This window comes from Lissotriton helveticus, chromosome 5_1 (genome assembly GCF_964261635.1).
Source record: "Lissotriton helveticus chromosome 5_1, aLisHel1.1, whole genome shotgun sequence".
NCBI lineage: Eukaryota > Metazoa > Chordata > Amphibia > Caudata > Salamandridae > Lissotriton > Lissotriton helveticus.
This window is the reverse complement of record NC_136065.1, coordinates 2085987218-2086008585: the sequence shown is the minus strand read 5'-3', so window position 1 is coordinate 2086008585 and position 21368 is coordinate 2085987218. Positions and strand designations below refer to the sequence as shown.

At 41.9% G+C, this 21368-nt stretch overlaps 1 protein-coding gene across 2 annotated transcripts in view; it reads right to left on the bottom strand.

The window, feature by feature from the left end:
* The window catches only part of RABEPK (Rab9 effector protein with kelch motifs), a 55829-nt gene that overhangs the window by 25060 nt on the left and 9401 nt on the right, over positions 1-21368 (bottom strand). For both annotated transcript variants that reach the window (XM_078646062.1, XM_078646063.1), the window contains exons 2-5: positions 20822-20880; positions 20434-20591; positions 19180-19332; positions 17006-17167 (exon numbers count right to left, since the gene is read on the bottom strand). In XM_078646062.1, the coding sequence (XP_078502188.1) occupies positions 17006-17167; positions 19180-19332; positions 20434-20591; positions 20822-20880 (532 nt within the window). The remainder of the gene's footprint in view (positions 1-17005; positions 17168-19179; positions 19333-20433; positions 20592-20821; positions 20881-21368) is intronic.

Below are 21368 nucleotides of genomic sequence, written 5' to 3'. Positions count from 1 at the left end.
CGTTTGAAATGGTAACTGGTTTGTAAGTCCTATGAGAAGAAGCTCAGCAATGGACAGTGAAGGAAAAGAAGGGCTTACAAAACAGGAGTGCCAGTTGGAGAATAAACCAAAACTTTGGCCAGAAAATTAATAATTAATTGTTTGGAATATGTTACGCAGAGAACAGATGGATAGAACATTACGTTAACGAAGCAAGACATAGCCTGGCAGCTCCCAATGCAGAATTTCCATAATGTGACAACCTGCAGTCATAGGAGCTAGCGGACACACGTGTACACCAGGAAATTTACAAAGGCCTTAGCTCTGCTCAGATTAGACTTGAGGCTGTTGTGAAAAGATGTGTACTTGTACTTCTTAGCATGAGGTGGGATGATATTACGCATGCTGAAATTTCTGCTGTGTATGTGGATCAGTGTAATCTTTCAATGTAGAATTTCATTCAAACATTGCTTTGCATTTTTCTGAAAGGTCCACAAAGTATTTCTTCTGTGTTTCTTTGAATATTTAATTTCCATTTTCACAAAATTACTTCTTTTGCAACTAATACTGCATGATTAACTCATTTCCACTAGAGATTAGAAATATGTCTTGTCTTAGGAACACAGTCAGTGACTGCAATTAATGAGTAACTATCCAGTGTCCATCTCAGGAATACTCCCTGCCAAATGCTTCCTCCCTCTTCCACTTGCACATCAACCTCAGATAGCCCAAGTATTCTGCCCTTAATCTTCTGTCCAATTCCAGAAGCCAACATCCTAAAAGGCAATCATGAATGTTGGAAACAATTTTGCCTTTCACCCCTCTGATATAAAAAGAAACTACTATTTATATGCAATATGCTAAAATTTCGGTTTTCTGTGTCCTCTTTCCAACTCCGTACATGAGTTCACTTATGTATGGATGGACACTTTATCAGACCGTACAGATCGGCAGCCAAGGAGGTATTGTGGTTAAAGTGGCTGATGTGTTTCGGTGTTTCAGGAATGCTCTTATTCAGTACTGAAATAAACATGTTAGCTAGCAATCTGGGATCCTTTCATAGTTTTCTTTCTTTTTCTGTCAGCCTTAATCTAATTGTAATAACCTCAACAAATTTGAAAGATTTACCCTTCCAGATATCCTCTATTTTCTTAACCCCAACAGTCAACCAGTTTTTCCAATACAATTTCTACAGTACTATTCAATATATACCATTGTACAATAGGGAGAACATTTTTATTGAAAAAGTCTGGTGAAAATCTGCCAGACACCCATCCAAGCCAGTGGAGTTCCTAATTTTCATACAGCTAACTTCAGATCTTATGTCATTCTAATTAATATGAAATTCAACACGTTTAGTTTCTGCAAACGTTAGTTTTTGTAGGGTAGCTTGGTAAAACAAATACATCTCTTGCCTGGAGGGACCAGGTCAACGGCATATGAATTACTGTTAAGTTTCTGTAACGCCTTCTTTATTTGCAAATCAAAAGCCATGTGGACCTCAAATGAGAGTATATTCTTTTTTCTTGAGAATGAGTTGTTCTACACACATATATTAGCACCAGTACTTCAAATCCAGCAGTCAAATGACTTAAACTAAAAGCGAGACACACATCTAGCATTGTAACAAGGACTAAATATGTTGTTGTTACCTTTAAATCAATAACGCGTACTAGCAATCCTTAAAAAAATAATCAGTCTGCACACTTGGCACATAGACGTTCCTCAATAGTTGTACATTAGTATTTAAAAAAATACTCTTTTGTTATATATATTTGTGCAAGTACTTCCTGAACCGCTGGATTAAAATGTAAGTCCTCATATCAGAGCTGAAATCTTAAACAGTATAGCTACTCCTATTGAAGCGAAAGGAGTGGATACATTTTTGTTGTCTGTTTTGTTTAAAATATAGACTTTTTATGACTTTATTATTTATGATTATATTTATTATTTTATTACAGGAAAATCATTTTTACTTTGTTCCCAATATGAAGGAATTGTTTTATGCCGAACCTAGCAATTCAAGTTCTTTGAAATCTATCTTATAAAAGTGAATGGTCCATATACACACAACCCATAGAACTGTACACTGAAGCAGTTTCAATCCACCAAGTTTCACTTTTATAACCTAGAGTGCTGCATAATAATATTTTATTGCAACTGTCTCCTCTTGAATTCAGCTAGTCTTCTCCTTCAACTGACTATATATAATATCTGTAATATTCTGGACTATTAAAGGAGGGGAGAGCAAACTATAGAATCCCACAAATGTAGTAAATAAGCACTTATTTAGGTAAGTCACACTTTCAATCAAACTAGCAATGACACTAAGCAGCAGGCCTTTCCCCAGATAAACATGTGGTAAATATTTAAGCTGCACGTATATAATCCAAAAGTCATGAAACTCATCAGTAAAATTCTAAAACCATTTTAGTGAAATGATGAAAAATAGAAAGAAAAGTTCACCCCCAAATTGTGAAGGTGCTCTTTGCCCCCCAATGATCACAGGATACCGAGGTTAGAAGTAAGCTATTTATTTATCCACACAGGAGAGCACCGGGAGACACATCTGCTCCGTGTTCTCACTGCGCGCTCAATCGCCCCCAAAATGGCGGCCGCGGTCCGCGTCATCACTCAGCAGCGTGAGAACTAGACCGCTACACCACACAAGCAAGAAAAATTGGATGAATGGATCAGAAGATATGAATTTTTTTTATTTCAAATCTTTATTATTTGGATTCAAAAGACAAAGAAATACAAAAATACAAAAAACCAAGAATACAAGGATACAAAGATACAGAAAGGGTAGACATACAGCAAATGGCTCCTATAAAGGATACCTTCCACATGGCATAGGCAAGTGCAGTTGATGCAGTTGGAGAAAGTAATAAGGCACCAGTGATACAGCATACCTGAAACAAATATGCAAAAATACCATTCCGGTAAGTAGTAACTGAGAGCAATGAGTAAACCGCCCATCCCTAAAGTCTCGAGCCGAAGGAGCGGATGTGATGGTGAAGAGAGAGAGGGAAGAAGAAGAGAAGAAGCAAGACAAAGGAAGGCTGGGGAGGGAAAACAGAGGAAGACGAGGAAAAGGGGAAAGAACTTGCTGCAGCAACATGACCTGAAGAACATAGCTTGTGTCCGGAAGGCATTCACTCACTAACGGGAATAATGCCCGTTGTGGCAACAAAAGACCAGGTGAAGTGCATGGAGTATGTTAATCAGTGTGTCTAAGGTGGGTCATAACAGGTTTGAAGTGTGCGATGGTCAGGGCCCTACTAAAAAAGCCCTCTTTGGACCAGAACAATCTCGCCAATTTCCGCCCAATCTCCTTACTCCACTGGATGAGCAAACTGCTTGAGAGGCACGTTAACACCATCCTAGTAGACTACCTGGAATCAGCAGATCTGCTAGGTGCCTCCCAGACAGGGTTCCGTCCTCAGCACGGGACCGAAACTGCCCTTATTGCAGTGACGGAGGAGACCCGTGCCGTGTTAGACCGGGGAGGAAAGGCAGCCATCATCCTACTCGATCTCAGCGCCGCATTCGACACAGTTAACCATACCACTTTATTACATCGTCTAATGGGTCTGGGTGTGTCGGGCGCGGCACTGGAATGGCTGTCCTCCTTCCTGGACGAGCGCTTCTTCCAGGTGTTTGAGGATGAGGTAGTCTCCCCCAAACATCCTCTTAGATGCGGGGTGCCTCAGGGCTCCTCCCTGAGCCCCACGCTTTTTAACGTTTACATGCAACCTCTAGCAGGGATCGTCCAACCCTTTGGTGTGCGTATTGTCACCTACGCGGACGATACCCTACTGGTGGTCTCTCTTGACCACACGGAAGGCGCGTCCAACACCTTAGGTCCCTGTCTGGAGGCTGTTGCTAGGTGGATGCAACGTTTGGCGTGAGGCTTCTGCCAAGGGGATGAGTATAGGATATCGTTGTCCGCCCCCCTCAAGGAAGCCAGCCATTCCTGCCACTGTGCGAAGGAGACCTCAGACGTGCTCTTCCACTTGCTTAGGATTATTTTGCAAGCCAACGTGAGCATAAGATCCAGGAGATGCCTGTCATGATCTTTAGAAATTTTTGGGTCAATCGCTCCTAGTAAAATATATGTAAAGTCCCTGGGTGGTTGAAAGTGGAAGGTGTGCTGGATGTAGGAAAAGATCTTATCCCAAAACGTTTGGAGCAACGGACAATGAAAGAACATGTGAGCCATGTCACCGACTTGTGTTTTGCAGTTCCAGCAAAGGGGGCTATCCAGTAATTTGAGTTTGAAAAGTTTCTCAGGTGTCCAATAAGATCCGTTTATCAGCATGAGTTTGGTCTGGGAGAGTATCGGAGATATTTTATTATAGAAAGGAGTGAGGTGAATCTTATCCCAATCAAAAGCCAGATTAGAGGATTTTGGCTCATTTTCCCAGTCTCTTTCGCACTTTTTATGTGTTCTCTGTGGTAAAGGTGTTATCAATTTGTAAATTTTAGAGACCATGTGACCTTGTGACATTAGGTGTATTAGTCTATTACATAGAGTAGGTTGTTGCGAAACTATGGCTCTGGCAGAGACAAGTGCTTTTAAGCGTAGAAATTTGTAAAAATCCAGTGGCTGAAGATCAAATCGCGACTGTAAGGTGACAAAAGGAAGAGGGGAGGTGCCGTCGTAAATGTCCTGTACTGAGTTCAAACCCTTTGTAGCCCAATTTTCCCAGAAAAGAAGTCCGCCATCATCCTTCAGGGCCGGGTTAAACCAAAATGATGATAGGTTTGATTTGGCGAACTTTATTTTAACTTTACAATGCCTCTCAAGGCTGAGTAGAGCCCGTTTAGTGTTGAGGAATATGTATTTGGTCTGAGTAAAGGCAGAGGCATCCATAGTCATTATGGCAGAGAGTGGTAAGTTTCTAATGATAGATTTTTCTACATGAACCCATATAGGAGTATATTCCTGAGGGGCATGGAACCAATTCGCTCCTTGCTTGCATAAGAAGGCCGTCTGATAACATCTGAAATTAGGTAGACCCACACCCCCTTTGTCTTTTGGCAATTGAAGCTTCTTCAGTGAGATTCTCGGATTTTTATCCTGCCAAATAAAACTATTGAAGAGTTTGTGTATCTTGACAAGGAAGTCATCCGAGAGCAACATGGGTAACATGCAGATTAAATAGTTGACAAGGGGTGTGATCATCATTTTCAGAGTTTCCACTCTACCCCACCAGGATAGGAACTTTGGGGACCAGCCTTCCAGGAGTGTAGATATTTTCTTAAATAATGAAGCCTCATTAATTTTGAGAGTACTAATTAAGTCTTTCTCGAAGTCAATCCCTAGATATTTAAAGCTTTTCTGTTGCCAGCAAAGACCTGTGTCGCCCAAGATGCTCCTATCTCCGATGTTACTAAGCAGCTTGACTTCGGTTTTGTCTTTATTAAGTTTGTATCCGGACACTTCCGAGAACTCTGCAATGGTGGACATCAGTGCCGGGATGGCCACGTCCGCATTTTCGGACACTACCAGGACATTATCCACGTAGGCAGAAATTTTCACTATGGTGCCCCCAAGTCTATACCTTTAATCAGTTAATTGCTCCTTAAATAGTAAAGGAAGGGTTCAATTGCCAAAAGAAAGAGTGACGGAGAAAGGGGGCAGCCTTGCCTCGTGCCTTGTTGTAAAGAAAAGGAGTCCGAAAGGCACCCACCCGCTCTGACTCGCGCCGTAGGATTGGAGTATAAGGCCATGACCATGCGTATAAATTTCGTGCCCAGATTAGATTTATGAAGAGTTGCTTTCAAATAAGCCCAGTCGACCTTATCGAAGGCCTTCTCGGCGTCCAATGTTACTGCTACAGTGGGGGAGTTGGTAGTCTTTGCCTTCTCTAAAATGTGTGCAAGGGTCCGGGTATTATCACTCGAAAGCCTATTTCTGAGGAACCCTACCTGTGATGGGTGTATCAGCTGAGGCAAGACCGCTTGAATCCTTTTTGCCAAAACCATGGCGTAAATCTTGCAGACAAGGTTGATCAGTGAAATCGGCCTATAATTCTTAGGAGCGGACCGGTCCTTCCCTTCTTTTGGTAGAACCGCAATAATGGCCTCTGCGGGCGTGCCTTGGACCTGACCACTTGCGTGAAAATTATCGTAGAGATCTGCAAGTGGATCCGTTAATACAGACGCAAAGTTCTTGTATAACGAAGCACTGAACCCGTCAGGGCCCGGGGCTTTCCCTATTTTAAGGCATTTAATGCACTGAGCAATGTCTAATTCGGAAATGGGGCAATTGAGCGCGGGGACTTGACATTTATCAAGATACATCCCCACTTTGACGCATGATTGCTGTTTCTATAGCAATCCTGTGTGCTTCCTTTTTCAGTACTGCGTCATTGAATCTCCACAAGGTCGTTTTTTTGCCCATTTTGTGCAATGCCAGAGTCATCGTAATACATGAATGATCGGAGACCACACGCGCTTCAATAGAGGTGGCTTCAATGTCTCCTTTAGCGTGAGCAGATGTGAGCAGGTAATCTATTCGTGAGTATTAGCCATGCGGGGGGGAGTAAAAGGTATAATCTCTGCCTGTTGGATTCATCAGCCTCCATGAGTCAACTAGGTTAAAACTCGTACAGAGATGAAGCAATGCTTTATGTGAGTTGGTCGGCCGGAACGGACATCGTGAGTCTCTGTCTAGAAGGGGATCCATAGGGAGATTCAAGTCACCACTCATGATATGTGTTGCTGTGTCTGGGATCGTGTCAATGTGGGAACCAAGTTCCTTCCAGAAATCCTGGTCATCTTTATTGGGGGCGTATACATTGGTCACATAGAACTCCTTCCCACCTTTTATTAGTTTGGTGGAGGCCCACCTGCCTTTAGTATCTGCACTACTATGTAAGACATCTATATTGGCCCGCTTCGCGATTAATGTGAGGACCCCATTCTTTTTGCCCAAGTCGTCAGACCCAATCGCTTCACTATAAAGTTTGTTTTTCATGGAATTGAATTGTGATGAGTCTATTTTAGTTTCCTGGAGCAATATAATGTCACCCTTCTGCTTGTATAAATAATCCAGAATTTTCCTTTTTCTAATTGGCTGATTGAGCCCCTTAACGTTGAGTGATACTATTTTTATGGTCTGCTTATCCGTCGCCATCAGACAAGAAGGTGAATGATCTTGTAGTCAGCCTGATATGTCTAGAAAAATATCTACATGGCTGTGTTCCCTTTTCGTGTGTGGAGCCTCGGACCCATGAATGGTGTGGACTGGCGTGCATGTACACACTTAGAGCATTTTCATCACTACAGGTGTGTAAAGTTTTGCTGCAAGCAAGCGGAGACAAGAGGTGAAGAGGGGATAGAGACAAGAGGGAAGACACGAGATGAATAACACATGAAAATAAAACCAAAAGATATGAATTTTTAAAGCAAATTCCCAAAACACTGGTAGGGACAATGTAGGTGTAATGTTAGCCAAGGCGCAGTACCAGAAGTAAACACTAGAGGCCACTTTTGCACTTACAAAACCACTAACAGTTACCAGCAAACTTATATGCTATACACAAAATGGGAGGTCAGGGTCAGTTACCTTTCAGCTGGTTCTCCCAAATGTTTCCAATCTTCTGGGTGTTCTGTGAGTATTCCAGCCACAAATCCAGGGTAAAACAGAACTCTTTGCCTCTTCAATTTCTGCTATAACCAAGAGTTGAAGTTTCTACAGATGCCAGATGACTTCCTCCTGGCCACGTCTGAAGCTCCCAGGCAGCTGGGTGAGCCATGAAAGGCGCAGGGCACCAGTCAGAAATAGATATTAGGCAGGTTTAACCGATCCTCAGAAAATTCCCACCTCTAGCTCAGCCTTCCTTTGTTGCACTTCCTATTGTTTTACTGTAAAAAATCCCAGGAAACCTTGACCTGGGTCGGTGGGTGGAGTTCTTAATTCTCGCCCAGTGGCTGTCATATTGAAATGAAGGAATCCATTTGAAATCAAACTCTCTATGGTTTTTCAGTCAGGTCCCCTCCTGTAAAGCGGAGACAGACTGACTTGGAATAAACCACCACCAAAGGCTTTCCTCACATGAAAACCATGCTCTCTATTAACACCCCAGAGACCCAGGCCCGAGCCTGTGGTTCATTATTACTATCCTGTTCCACACTCCAAAATAACTGGAAGTGGATGAAAGACAATTAACTCCTGCCAACCCTTCAGGTGAATGAATAAATGAATGAAACCCGACTTATAATGCGCTACTAAGCCCATAGGGCGTCAATGCGCCTAGTCCAACTATCTAAATATCCACAAAGCAAACTTACTGGTAGGCCTTAATAAAACACCACGTTTTTAATGCTTTTCTGAAAAGGGCTAGTGATGGTTGTGCCTTAATGTCAGCGGGGAGGGCATTCCACATTCGGGGGGCCACGGTGGCAAAAGCCCTACCTCCCCATCTGACTTTCTTGATGCGCGGGATACACAGAAGATTCAAGTTGGAGGAGCGAAGGCTCCTGCTTGGAGAATAGCAAGTTAGCAAGGAGCCTAAGGCATCAGAGGGACTTGCCCGAAGTGCTCCAAAAGTCAGACATAGAATTTTAAAAACAATTCTGTGCTGAATCGGGAGCCAATGGAGATTCTTCCTAGCTAAGGTGGCAGAAAAAGACTTGGGAACATCCAACACAAATCTCGCCGCAGCGTTCTGCACGCTCTGAAGGCGTTGAATAAGGCCCTTATTTATTTCTGCATACAAAGCGTTGTAGTAATCCAGCCGGGAAGACACCAGCGCGACTACAGTCTGCTTACGTGCCTGGGGGGAGAGATAATGGACGAGTCTCCTAAGAATCCTGATAACTCCCCAACAGGTAGCCACAGTTCTATTTACCTGAAGATTCATAGTCTACGAGGTGTGAAAAATGACACCAAGATTCCTGGCAGAGGGCGATGGGGTAGGACAAGCTCCCAACGATGGGGGCCACCACTCATTGGACTAGACATCCTGGTCCTTGCCAAAGATCAACACCTCAGTTTTATCGCCATTCAGCTTCAGGGAATTTTGAATCATCCATTCTGCAACTACTTGCATGCAGTTCCTGAAGGTGGACGCAGCGGTGCTGACCGAATGGGCCAAGGACACCATAATCTGTGTATCATCTGCATATGATACAACCTCCATCCCCTGCGATTTTACTAACCTAGCAAGTGGGGCCACATAGATGTTAAATAGGGTCGGACTTAACGCCGACCCTTGAGGAACCCCACATTGCAACGGTTTGGCAGGGGAGAGGAACTCTCCAAGCTTGACCCTCTGCTCCCTAAGTTCTAAAAAGGAGGACAGCAGGCTCAGCGCTGAGCCCTGCAACCCTATCTCCCTCAGACGAGCTGTTAAAGTCGAGGGAGACAGGGTATCAAAGGCTGCCGTCAGATCTAGAAGGACAAGCAGGGTGGACTGTCCTTGATCAACCTTAGTTCGGATATTATTCATCACCACAGTAAGTGCTGATTCCGTACTGTGTGATTTCCTGAACCCATGTTGGGACTGGTCCAGGTAACCAGAGGAATCAAGAAAAGCGGTGAGATGTGAATTAAGGTGAGATTCCAGCATCTTAGCAGGGGCTGGGAGCAGGGAGATAGGTCTAAAATTTTTGAGGTTTTCCGGGTCCAGGGTAGGCTTTTTAAGAAGGGGCTTAACAATTGCCTTTTTCCAAGCTGCCGGAAAAATACCCTGAAGGATAGCGCCATTCATCACCTCCAATAATGGTGGTAACAGGGAATCCCTACAATCCTTCAGGACTTTTAAAGGGCAGGGGTCCAGCAGGGAACCCGATTTCGTTTTGTTCAACAGAGTCAAGATCGTCAATGGTAAGAGGGGGAAAGACCGCAAGGGTCTTAACCGAATCTCTAGACCAGGGCTCTATACTATCTTGGGTCACACTGGAATTGACAACGAGAGTCTTTCTCTGTGCTTCTAGTGTGAAGTAAATATCCACAATTTTAGAGTGGAAGAACTCAGAGATCCTGTCGCAAAGCTCTTGCGATCCTACAACCGGATCCGGTTCTTGTAAGGAGCACAGAGAATCGACAATCTTGAAAAGCTCCCTAGATGAAGTAAGGGACATCGTGCGTTTGGAAAAGAATGCCTGTTTTTCCCTTGATGATCCTAGCCTTATGCTCTCCCAATAACCGCTTGTGACAGTCTCTATCGGACGGCTCCCAAGATTTCTGCCATTTCCTCTCCTGCCTCCTACACTTTTGCATCAGGAGTCTCAAAGACTCTGTGAACCAGGGGGCAGAGGGTTTAGCCCTTGCTGAATAGCGAAGGGATGCCGGGGCTAGAACATCAACTGCTCTGGCGATGGAATTGTTGAGTTCCTGTGCAGCAGCACCGGCATCTCTGGTGGCCAAAAGGGTCACGGATCCTATTAGAGGGGCAAGTGCCTCATTAGTGATATTCCTAAGGCACCTCTTGGGGACTTGTGGAGAAGTGTGGCTCACTGGTTAGAGGAGGCAGACCCTGATGCAGAGGTCAGACCCGGGACCAGGGTTCAATTCCCGACGCGGCAGGGTCTTGAGCCCAAATGTCCACGGACTCGATAATTCTCGCCTCGGTGCCTTCTCAAATCATGGGTTCACACTCTGCAGCTCTGGGCAATAGCTTGCTTAATCTCCACTACGGCCCCCCCGCGGCGGGATGCCTGGTCTTCACCTTGGGGATCCCCAGTAGGGGTAATCTCGCAGGGAAAGCCAGGACGGGTTCCCAAAGCAAGCGCTAAGAGATCTGTCGGTGATTTGGCGCTATATAAATCGAAATTAGCATAACATAACTCTATTAGCGGACACCTGAGAGGTCGGAGGTCCTAGAGAGGAAATCAGCTCTAAGGGCACGGCCAAATGATCTGACCAAACCAATGGTACGGGGGGGGGGGGCCCGAGGAAAGCCTAGGGTCGTTGGAAAACACCCCGTCCAGGATATGCCCTGCCAAATGGGTAGGTCTGTTTACCAGCTGAAGAAGACCACATGCCGCGAGAGGGTCCGTCAAAGAGAGAGTATCTTTCGAACTCTGGTCGTCTAGCTGGAAATTTAAATCCCCTAGAATAGTAAAGTGAGATTTACCAAAGTAAGGCTCCAGAATTCTGAACAGATCATGACTAAAATTGGATCTGGGACCGGGGGGTCTATAAATAAGAAGACCCGTAAAGGAAACGGAAGGAGAGGAGGAAATGCAAAAGTGCATGGCCTGGAAGGAGTCGGAGGGCTCAGAAAGGACCTTTATGCGACAGACAAAAAAGGATTTATAGAGAATCGCCAGTCCTCCCCCTCTACGTTTTACTCTATCGAATCTACGTAGCGCGTAACCTTCCGGGATTGCATATAGAAGGTCCGGGCCCGACTAATCCGAGGCCCAGGTTTCCGTTATAAAAACCCACGATGGGTTCCTAGCCAAAACAAAGTCATGGAAAGCAATGTTGTTTTTAATGGGCGATCGGGAATTAATTAAAAAAAACCTTTCCGAATATAGGGGGGCCCCATCGATGGAGGAGGCTTGTATACTTCCAGTAGCCGAAATGGGGAGGGAGTCACTAGAACACATACGGCAAATAGAAGAATTTAACAAAATCTCGGGGGTAGGTGACAGGCCATTGTGAAATGCGTTGTAACTGTGAATTCCCAGGGATTCTGTGTCACAGTGAATAAAAAAGCAGTTACAAGGGATTCGAGGAATATCCCCTGCAAGGGAGGATATGGGGGTGGGAGGGGGTTGAGGGGTGCATTTTGCCCACCAAAAATAATATGTGGTAGAGAGTTTTGGCCAATCATTGACAGGTCCCCCCATGTATTCACACATACCCAGGGCTGACATTTTGTATGTGTATTCTTTGCGAATCGCACTCAGACTTGTAGTAATAAGAATAATAAAGCACTTGTTGAACACATAGTTGCTTCAAAGAAGCGCCCTGGCGCTAAGCAGAATTGGTAACATTGGCAGCTAGGAACTGATTAGTAACCTATTGAAGAAGAAAGGTCTTTAATTTAGTTCTAAAACGAATATCGTGGGAGTCTTCAAGAAGGCTATGGGGAGATCCAAAGTTTGGATGCAAGATAGGCAAAAGATCTGCACCCTTTTAACTTTGCGTATTTTAGGAACCTGCAACCGCAAAAGATTGTTGGATCTGAGCCACCTAGATTGATGGTAAAGCTTACGTCTATTCCCAATGTAAAACCGGGCCTTTCTAATAAAAAGCTCTGTAGGCAAGGAACAGCGCCTTAAATTTGTGTTTAGACACTGGTAACCAGTGCAAATGCTTCAGATGAGGAGTGACTGATTGACAAAGAGGAATTCGCAGAATCAGTCTAGCTGCTGCATTCTGGATAATCTGGAGACTGTACTTCAAGTTCACTGGGCGTCTCAGGTACAGGATGTTGGCATAGTCCATCCTCGATGTGACCAGTGAATGGACAATGATCTTCAAGGTATTATCCAGAACTAGGTGAAGCATTTTCTTTAATGGATTTAAGTTTCATGAAACAGACAGATGAGATAATTTGCATTTCAGGAACAAATGATAAATTGGTGTTGAGTTTGATACCCAGATTTCTTGCTAGAGAAGAGGGCATAGGTGCATGCCCTAATTCTTCCGGTCACCATTTAATAGCCTCTGGGAGGCCTTTGTTCCAAATAATAGAATTTCAGTTCTGTTTGAATTTAATTTCAGACAATTTCTGTCAATCCATTCAGAAACGCTTCTCAGGCATGGTTTAAATATTGACAAGGCATCACAACTATCTTCCTGAAATGACAGAAGTAGTTGGGTATTATCTGCATAGGAAATAACTTTTAGGTCCTAGGACTCAACCAATTTGTCCAGTGGTTCGACATGGATGTTGTCTAATGTGGGGCTTAATGCAAAGCCCTGTGGGTCTCCATAATGGACAAGTTTGACCGCAGAAGTAAAACTGCCAGGGTTCTATCCTCCAGATAAGATTTTAACCAGGCAAAAGCCTAGTGCTTAATTTGAGCTGGTGGTTTACAGTACTCAGTACCAGTACTTAATTTCTGGCACCTAATCGCCAGCACCGGAACCTGCACTTATGACAGCTGCCACATGGTGGCGCTGTTTGTGCAATTTAAAGATGAGCAGAAAAACTGTTGTTTCTTGATTCAATAGACACTAAAACAACGAATACCTGCCACCCAAGCCATTCTTAAAGCTTTGGCAGCCTTGAACAATCTGAACTGTCACACTTTTAGCAGTGTGATGGTTAGTAGTTGTGTAGATACAGTGGCAATATGTGGTGCAAACTGGGGTGGCCTCCTGGCGAGAGCCCTGGCACATATTTGTTTTTGCATATTAAGCACTGCAAAAGCCTGTCCCTCGATCCCCAACTCCCGCGGCCTGCCCAGCAGAACTGGATGTGACACAGTATCAAATGCTGCAGACAGGTCCGATAAAACCACCACAGCTGAAGGGCTCTGATCTGAATGGCGTTTAATAAATTCAGTTACTTCAAGTAGTGCGAACTAAGTGCTGAAACCGGGACAAAATCCTGATTGTGAATCATGCAAAAGTTTACTTGATTCAAGAAATTCAGACAGTTGTTGGTTAACCCCTTCAGCGCTGATGACAAAGCCAGCTCGTCATGGGCGTTACCTGCGCTACGCGGATGACGAGCTGGCTTTGTCATAAACAGCGTATTTTTGAAATTCCAGCGCACAGCGGGAAAACGCGGTATCGCGGTAGAGGTTAACAATCTTTTCCAAAATTATTGGACATTGCCGGTAAAAGTGAGATTGGTTTAAAATTACTCAGTAGGGTAGGATCTGCTTTAGGTTTCTTCTATAGAGCGATTAATAATGTTTGTTTCCAACTCCTCTGCACTATAGCAGTTTTAAAACAATTATTCAGAATGCCATTTAAAAATGTATTAATTGAGCGCAATATTAGGCTTAAAATGAGGGAGGGGGGGCAAGAATCTAAAGGGAATCCAGATTTTCATATGTTTCATTCATTTGATGAGTGTTCTAGGGATATGTCATTAAAAGTTGCTAGGATGGGGCCAGAATCTCTCGTCAAGTCTATTAAGTCCATAGAAAAGACGTTTCCTGTTAAACTTAAATAAATGGCCTGAACTTTTTCATTAAAATAAATAGGCAAATCGTTACACAAATCCAAGGTAGAGGTAACTTTCTTTTCTAAAGCTTTGGGTAATAGTAAGGATTGGACTCATTTTTAGAGCTATCGCCAAGTATTAGAAGCTGTTGAATTCTGTGCAGGAAAATAATCCGTTAGTGCCTTTTGTGTAGATTTGCGAAAATTCATGAATGTGGATTTATATTTAAGTTTATCATTGGTATTAAAATGTTTTCTCTTCAATGAATTGCGAAACATTTTCTTTTCCTTTAAATATGGTGTGAATTAAGGAGCCATTGGTTTTTTCTTTTTGAAAATTGACTTTTAAGGGGGGCCATCCAGAATGTTTTAGCTTGGTGGCCACTGAACCACAGTTCACATCAAGACTGTGGCCTCGCTCTGCCTCACAGATTAAACAATCTGGTTTCTTATACGCACTCAGCAGTCAACAGAGTCCCATGGCTACTTTAACATTCATTTACACTGTATGAAAGGTGACCAGTCCTGTTGCTCAGAAATCAGGCACCAGCACCCTAAAATGACATACAACACTACCACAGATTAACTGGGTAAGAGGAGGATCGCCAGACCCAAACTGAAGACATATGCAACTTATGCGAATGGGACTGGCCAATATGTTTTAAGAGCCATCTTCCTGACTTGCCTCATGGAGCATTTCTGCAGAGTTATGCCACTGAAACAATAGCCTCCACATTCACATTGGACTGGGGGGGGCAATCGGGTGACCGAACAACGCCATCACAGAGATTCTCCAATAACAAACTCCACAGTCACAGATCAGAGCCTTAACCATTCAAGTGTAAAGCTGCTACATAATCTGTAAGAACAGTGCTTTATAAAAACCATGTAACCTCGCAGAATAGAGTACATTTCTTCATTTGTGGTAAAATAAGGAAGTCACTTTTTATAAAAATGAAACTAACACTTATAATGTAGAATTCCTCTGATGAGTTTGAAAATTGCTGGATAAATCATGTAACACGTTATTTTTTTATTGTCAACTCTGGTACCTTTTTAAATTATAATCTTCTAGCAACTGTTTCTTTATTTAGATAATTTACAATCATTATTTCGATTTTAGCTTCTCCATATGAAAAAATAATTATTTCCCTTGATTTCTGCTAATTATTTATTTGTAGAGCTTTACAATAAGGAATTTCAGGTTCTGAACTTTTCTCTGGTTTTGATGTTAAAAATGTATGCGCCTGCTCTATCTCCAACGCTGCTCCTTGGAGAAAATGAAGCAAATTAGATAGCACTTGTGGTGGGAATTCAAAGGATCACCACATCTAACTCCTTGACAACCCAGACCACTTTTTTCTCTCCTCAAAAGCAGTGTTCATCTTTTCATACCTTACTGTTTGTTTATCCAGTGTTTATTAGAATTCATAAATATATTCATTTTTCCAAGCAATTACATCTTTGATTGTATGAGATGTCTCTTACCAAGACCTCTGTTCCATATTAAAATCTAAGTGTTGATACAATGCAAAAGTTTACTATGTGTCTTATGAGGAGAGACCTGTGGCACCATTTCTATTATTTATAATCTCTTTTTTACATTACCATCCTCCTTCATCCCCCCGTTGTTAATTTTGCTGTTTGGTGATTAGATTCTTGTGCCATTTCGATCACCCTTACTCATTTCTACTGTCCCTTCCTTCTTCTCTAAAAACATTAAACACCACACTAACACCCTTGTACTAAAGAGCCTTGGAGTTTTGCAGCAATCCCTGCTGCTGGCAGTAATAACATCACAGCATATCCTTTACAAGACAATGGAATCTGCATGTCTGCACTTTTCATTAATCAAGGTTGTGTTTCTAATGGCCATTACGTCAACCTGGCAAATAGAGGGGGTAGAATTCTTCTCAGATGTATAACATATCTAACAATAATTCCGGAGAAAGTTGTGCAACAGACGGGAATTGATGCTCTCACAAAATGTGCCTTTAAGAGTTTATGGCAGGGCACCAAACTTGTCACTTTATTTCTGCATCATTTGGAAACAGAGAAAGGTAAAGGTCAGATTATGACAATTTAAGAGCCTTGGCATCAGTATCAATAGCTACTGAATCAGGGTGGGCAATGCTACGTTTTACTGCTTCCTGGAAACTGATCATAAGGATACTAATGCAACTTTGTCTGCTGCTAGTTGAAATAAACATGGCACTTAACAGACCCAAAGAGGAGGCTAGTGTCAACACGGTCATTCAGGTAAATCGAGTCTGCCATGCTCACATACTAAAAATATCAGTGGCCTGGGATTACAGACAAAAACCTTGGTGCTAATGGAAAATTTTTTATGAGATGCATACGCAGCAAGCTCACAGTGGAGCATAAAGAGCAATTGAGTTTTTGGTATGCAGAATAATTTTCAAAAGTTATAGTTGAGTGGTACAGCAAGAACTTTTGAAGATAAAAACATGGAACAGTGAAGTACTTCAGTATTTGGAAGAGTGCACAGGAGCATTATTTATCTGCAAATCATATGTTTACAGAGGAGAAAATTGGGTGCTCCTTCATCAGGGCTGCATTCAAAGCTGGAGAGATCAGCCAATCCAGAATGCAACTCCATTCTACACGCTCAAACGCCTCCCCCACTCCATCTCACCAACCAGTATGGCACAAGAGTTTGGGGAGGGATTCTGAAACTCATATGGCTATCCAGCATAAGATGGCCCAGACACTAGATGCCATTTTAAGAATTCAGACCAGTCAACTTACTTAGTGCTCCCGGATCTACCATCCTATAATACGTGCAAAGGCAAAGAAATAATCAAGTGTACAACATGCTACTAACAATAGACAAAAGTGGAAAATTGGGAAACTAGAAAATGAATCCCAAAACAGAAATAAAATCAGGAAAGAACAGCTCACATGATGTTTCATAGTTACCTGAATCAAATACATGAAGCATTGTGTCCTCAACGGGCTCACTTCCTTTTTCTCCACCTCCAAAAACATAGAGTTTATCTCCAATAGACGACGAAGATGTGTGGAATGTTCTTGGTGATGGAGGTGAACCGCTCACCTTTGGACTTTTCCAAGCTCCAGTTTCTATTTAAAATTAAACATATTTGATAAGTAACTTTAGCAGAAATGTAACCTTCATGCAAGACTTAATTACATCCACCACGTCACAATTTCATAAGATGGGCAGGAAATGAAAAAAAAACAATGCAGTAAGAATAAATAATGCAAAAAAGACAGCAGGCTTTACAACTGAGTCAGGAGTGCATGGCTGCATAGGTATGGGTGTGGAGGGTGTGGAGGGGGTGGGGTTTAAACTGGCAGATGTACAAACCCTTTATCACATTATAGAGCTCTGAAGTGACTTTTTGTATGTCTGCTCACGAAACGCACTGCTGTATTTTGTCCATATTTAATTTTTATTAATTTAATATACATTTTTCTTGTTCTCTTTGGTCTTACTTTCCTAATTGCCAGTCTGACTTCTATTTTCCCCGTCATTTTTCCTCCAGCCCTTTTCTTTTTCTCTACTGCTTTTCTATTTGTATATTTGCTTACTCACCTGTTTTCTCTTTTCACGTTTTCTGCCTTCCTACATTATTTTGCCTTTTTTGTTTTTCTACTTTTTGAATGTATTCATATTTCTCTTTTATGTTTATTTTTTATTCATTAATGCATCATTTTATTTAGCTTTTTCTTTCGTTATTTTATTTTGAAGTTTTCTATAGTGTATCGTCACTTGAAAGCATATTAGTGATATACATGCAACAACGTGAATTTCAAAATCTTCATTAAAAAGACAAGCCCAACAAGCCAGTGCATATAGGGGGTTGCATATTGAGAAAATACAATCTGAAAAGCTGGGTCCTTAACAGTTGACAAAAAGTTAATAGATTGAGGTTTATTCTTGAGTCACTTAAAAGAGTTTCAGAAGGTGATGCAATTCCTGAAAGTGAGTGGTGTTAAGCATGATAGGCACAGAATTGAAGACTTTTGAAAAGTGCACCCCTCCTTTGCAGATCTCATTTGTTGCCAGAGACTGTGAGTCGGTCACTGACATTTGAGAGTGAATTAAGATATAGGGTATTGTAAGAGAGAGAAATCCCAACCTGAACCTCCATCAACAGGAAACCAGTGTAATTCGGCGGAGTCTAGCTGTGCAATGGAATGTGGCTTGTAAATGTACACATTTGTATATGTAGTAAAATCGAAATATCACGTTTCAATTTAAGATCACTGTTAGAATTTAAATATGTAGAAAATGACACCGAACATTACTATTTTGATTAATAAAAAGTGCACAACAGTCTCTTCTGTCCTCTCTTCCATCAGGGCACCAGAAAAACTAAATCAATAAATGGGTTTATCAATGTGCGAGTACAAATGTCGGACAAAATTTAAATTAAAAAAACCCTGAAAAGACAGTCATCCATTACAGTAGGTGTCTACGTGGTGGCTCTTATTGCTCTTGCGGAGATACTTTTACCTCTGTAGGCCCGGCAGCATACGCTGTGATATACGAGCCTGCCTAAAGAAAGCCTTTTAAGATCGTATTGATGTCACTAGTGCATATAATGCATTTTGAACAGGGATTTACTAGAGTTCTATCACAAACACTTATATTAAGTGTGTATGCATCATATACAACTGAAAAACAAAAAACACAGACCTCAGAAAGCAGTAGTCCCAATACACAGACTCCTTGAAAATTACCTTACGCTGTGTTTATGAACTCCATTGTTTTTTTTATACTTTATTCACTAGAGTATGCCAAAGGGTACATATCAATCCCAAAGTGTAATGTAGTGCTTTATATATCTAATCACGGTATTATGATGCGTTTTCTTGCATCTATTAATATTCTCATCTTCCCACTACTATTTTTCAATTCCTTCCTAATTTTCAAACCTCAAATATAACACAAGAGCATTCATATAAATTTACTCCGTGCAGGAACAGCCAGGTCTATTCCTTCCCTTTACCATTCTTCTCTAAGTGGCATTTGGATTAATCTCGATGTATTGGCAACATTGCTTCTGGATGTGTATTCCAGCCCTCTTGCAGACCAAAGCCATTATCACAAACACTTAGGTGTTTACCTTGGTGTAAGACTTGCACACAGTTTCTATTTCCAGACTGTTCGGCTCCTCCAAACACCCAAATGCTGTCAGTCTTGCCAGCTGGAATAAAGCTGGCATGTTCGTAACGTGGCAAGAGATTACCCCAGTCCGGCACATCCCATTCATGTAGGTCTAAAACACAAAACAGACACCAGCTGCAGACATCTGTTTGTAATCTGATGGTCACAAGATCATTTCCCATTAGGGCGACAGAGGCTATCATTATTCTAATGTACAAGAATTAAGTATTATAGGGCTAGGTTAAAAAAACGACTACTTAAAGGCTAAGAGACAAATCCATTTCTGTTAAGAGGGACATAAATTGCCACTTGAATTATTATGAAACATAATCTATGGCATCTTTTTATGTCTGAATTTACTAATAAAAATTTGTTGATGTTTTCAGTATTTATTTTACACTAAGTAAACAAATTAAGTTGCAACCAGTAAATGTCCACATTTATTTAAATAAGACATAGACCTAGATGCCTGTAGGGTTTTAGTCCAATAAAAGGCATAGATTAAATACAGAATTACACTCATATGAAAACATAAACTTTGTATTAGAAGCATATGCAGCTATTTCAACTTCTCAAATAAATGTCACATTTAAAAAGAATAGAGAAACATATTAGTTTGTATCTGTATTTATGTGTAAACAAAATCAGTAAGAACAAAAAACTGGAAGACTTACTTATTATTACTACAAGCCACTAGGCAACCACAACCTTCCACAAACAACACAGGTCATAATTGCCAAGAGAGAAATCTTTTGCATAAGATCCGTAACAGGTATGTCAGCAAAATGGGACCATTAGAATCCAGTACCAAAGTGTATTCCAGAAATTTCCAAACAGGATTAGAGCTATTGCAGTACCAACGCAAACTCAGTACATTGCTGTTATGAAAAATGTAGTGCTTAGGCTTTCTTATGTAATCCTGCTTAACTGAGCATCAACATGCTTTAACAGGCGTACTTGCTGAGATCCACTGTGCAAAACTTTCAAAGACCAAAGAATGTCAATCCCTTAGAAGTATGAAGTGCATTTTACATTTTCTTTAGACCCATCTCTCCCACATAAGTTAGCAAAGGTATGGGAATGTCATTCAAACAAGCCTTTGTTAAAATAGACTTGACAACAAATTGAGTTATGTCCAGATGCATTTTATTCAGCTAGTTTTGGCCACTAAAATGCAAGGGCCTTCAGGATGAGACTCCTTCCCTTTTCTTACCAAGGTCTATAATGTAGGCATCTGAAAAGCTTCCATTGGGATTAGCTCCGCCAACAATAACCACTTTGCCTTTTCTGCCATCTTCCGCTGGAGGCAAATACAAGCAGTTGTGTCCAACACGTGCACTTGGGCACTGTCCACGGGGAATCAAATCATACCTTAAATGCCATAAACACAAACAAAACTAATATTTAATGTATGGTCACAAATAAACAAGTAAATGAGACATTCCAGTACCTTCCATCACGGATATGAAATCCAAAGTGGTTTAACAGTGATAAGGGATAAAATACAATGAAGTCTGAATAGAAGACAGCGACACAGCCTGCGAGACCACAACGAGAAAAAAACATGCACCCTTTTATGGTTCACGTATCCTAACACTGACCATGTTGACTTTTGTGGATTATCTTCTGGCTCCAAAACTTGCAGGCGTTCCATACTATCCTAAGAAGACAAAAGGGATAAACCAATAAGTCATATTTTAAAAGTAATGGAATTAGGCGGACTTAAAGTTCATTTACTTTTATTTTGTTATTGTCTTTTCTTCTCTTGGCATGCCATTCCCACACAAATCTAGGTTTAGATTGACTGTTTCTCATGAGGTGGAATGCCGGGAGCGCGATTTGTTCACATTTTAAAATTTGAGTGTCACCATATATTGTATTTTTACTACTCACCCCTGCTCCCCTCTAGCACCGAAAAAAAACTTGATTGATCCTGACTTCGCCGCGCAGCGGATTCAGCGCTGCCGCGGAAGCTGAACAGGGATACTCTTGGCGCCATCACCGGCGCTCGTCGAGGCCACGCCCCTTATTGAGGCCACGCCCCCTTAAGCTCTTTAAAAGGCGTTGATTACAAACGCTGGTCAGATTGACTGTTTCTCCTGAGGCGGAAAGCCGGGAGCGCGATTTGTTCACATTTTAAAATTTGAG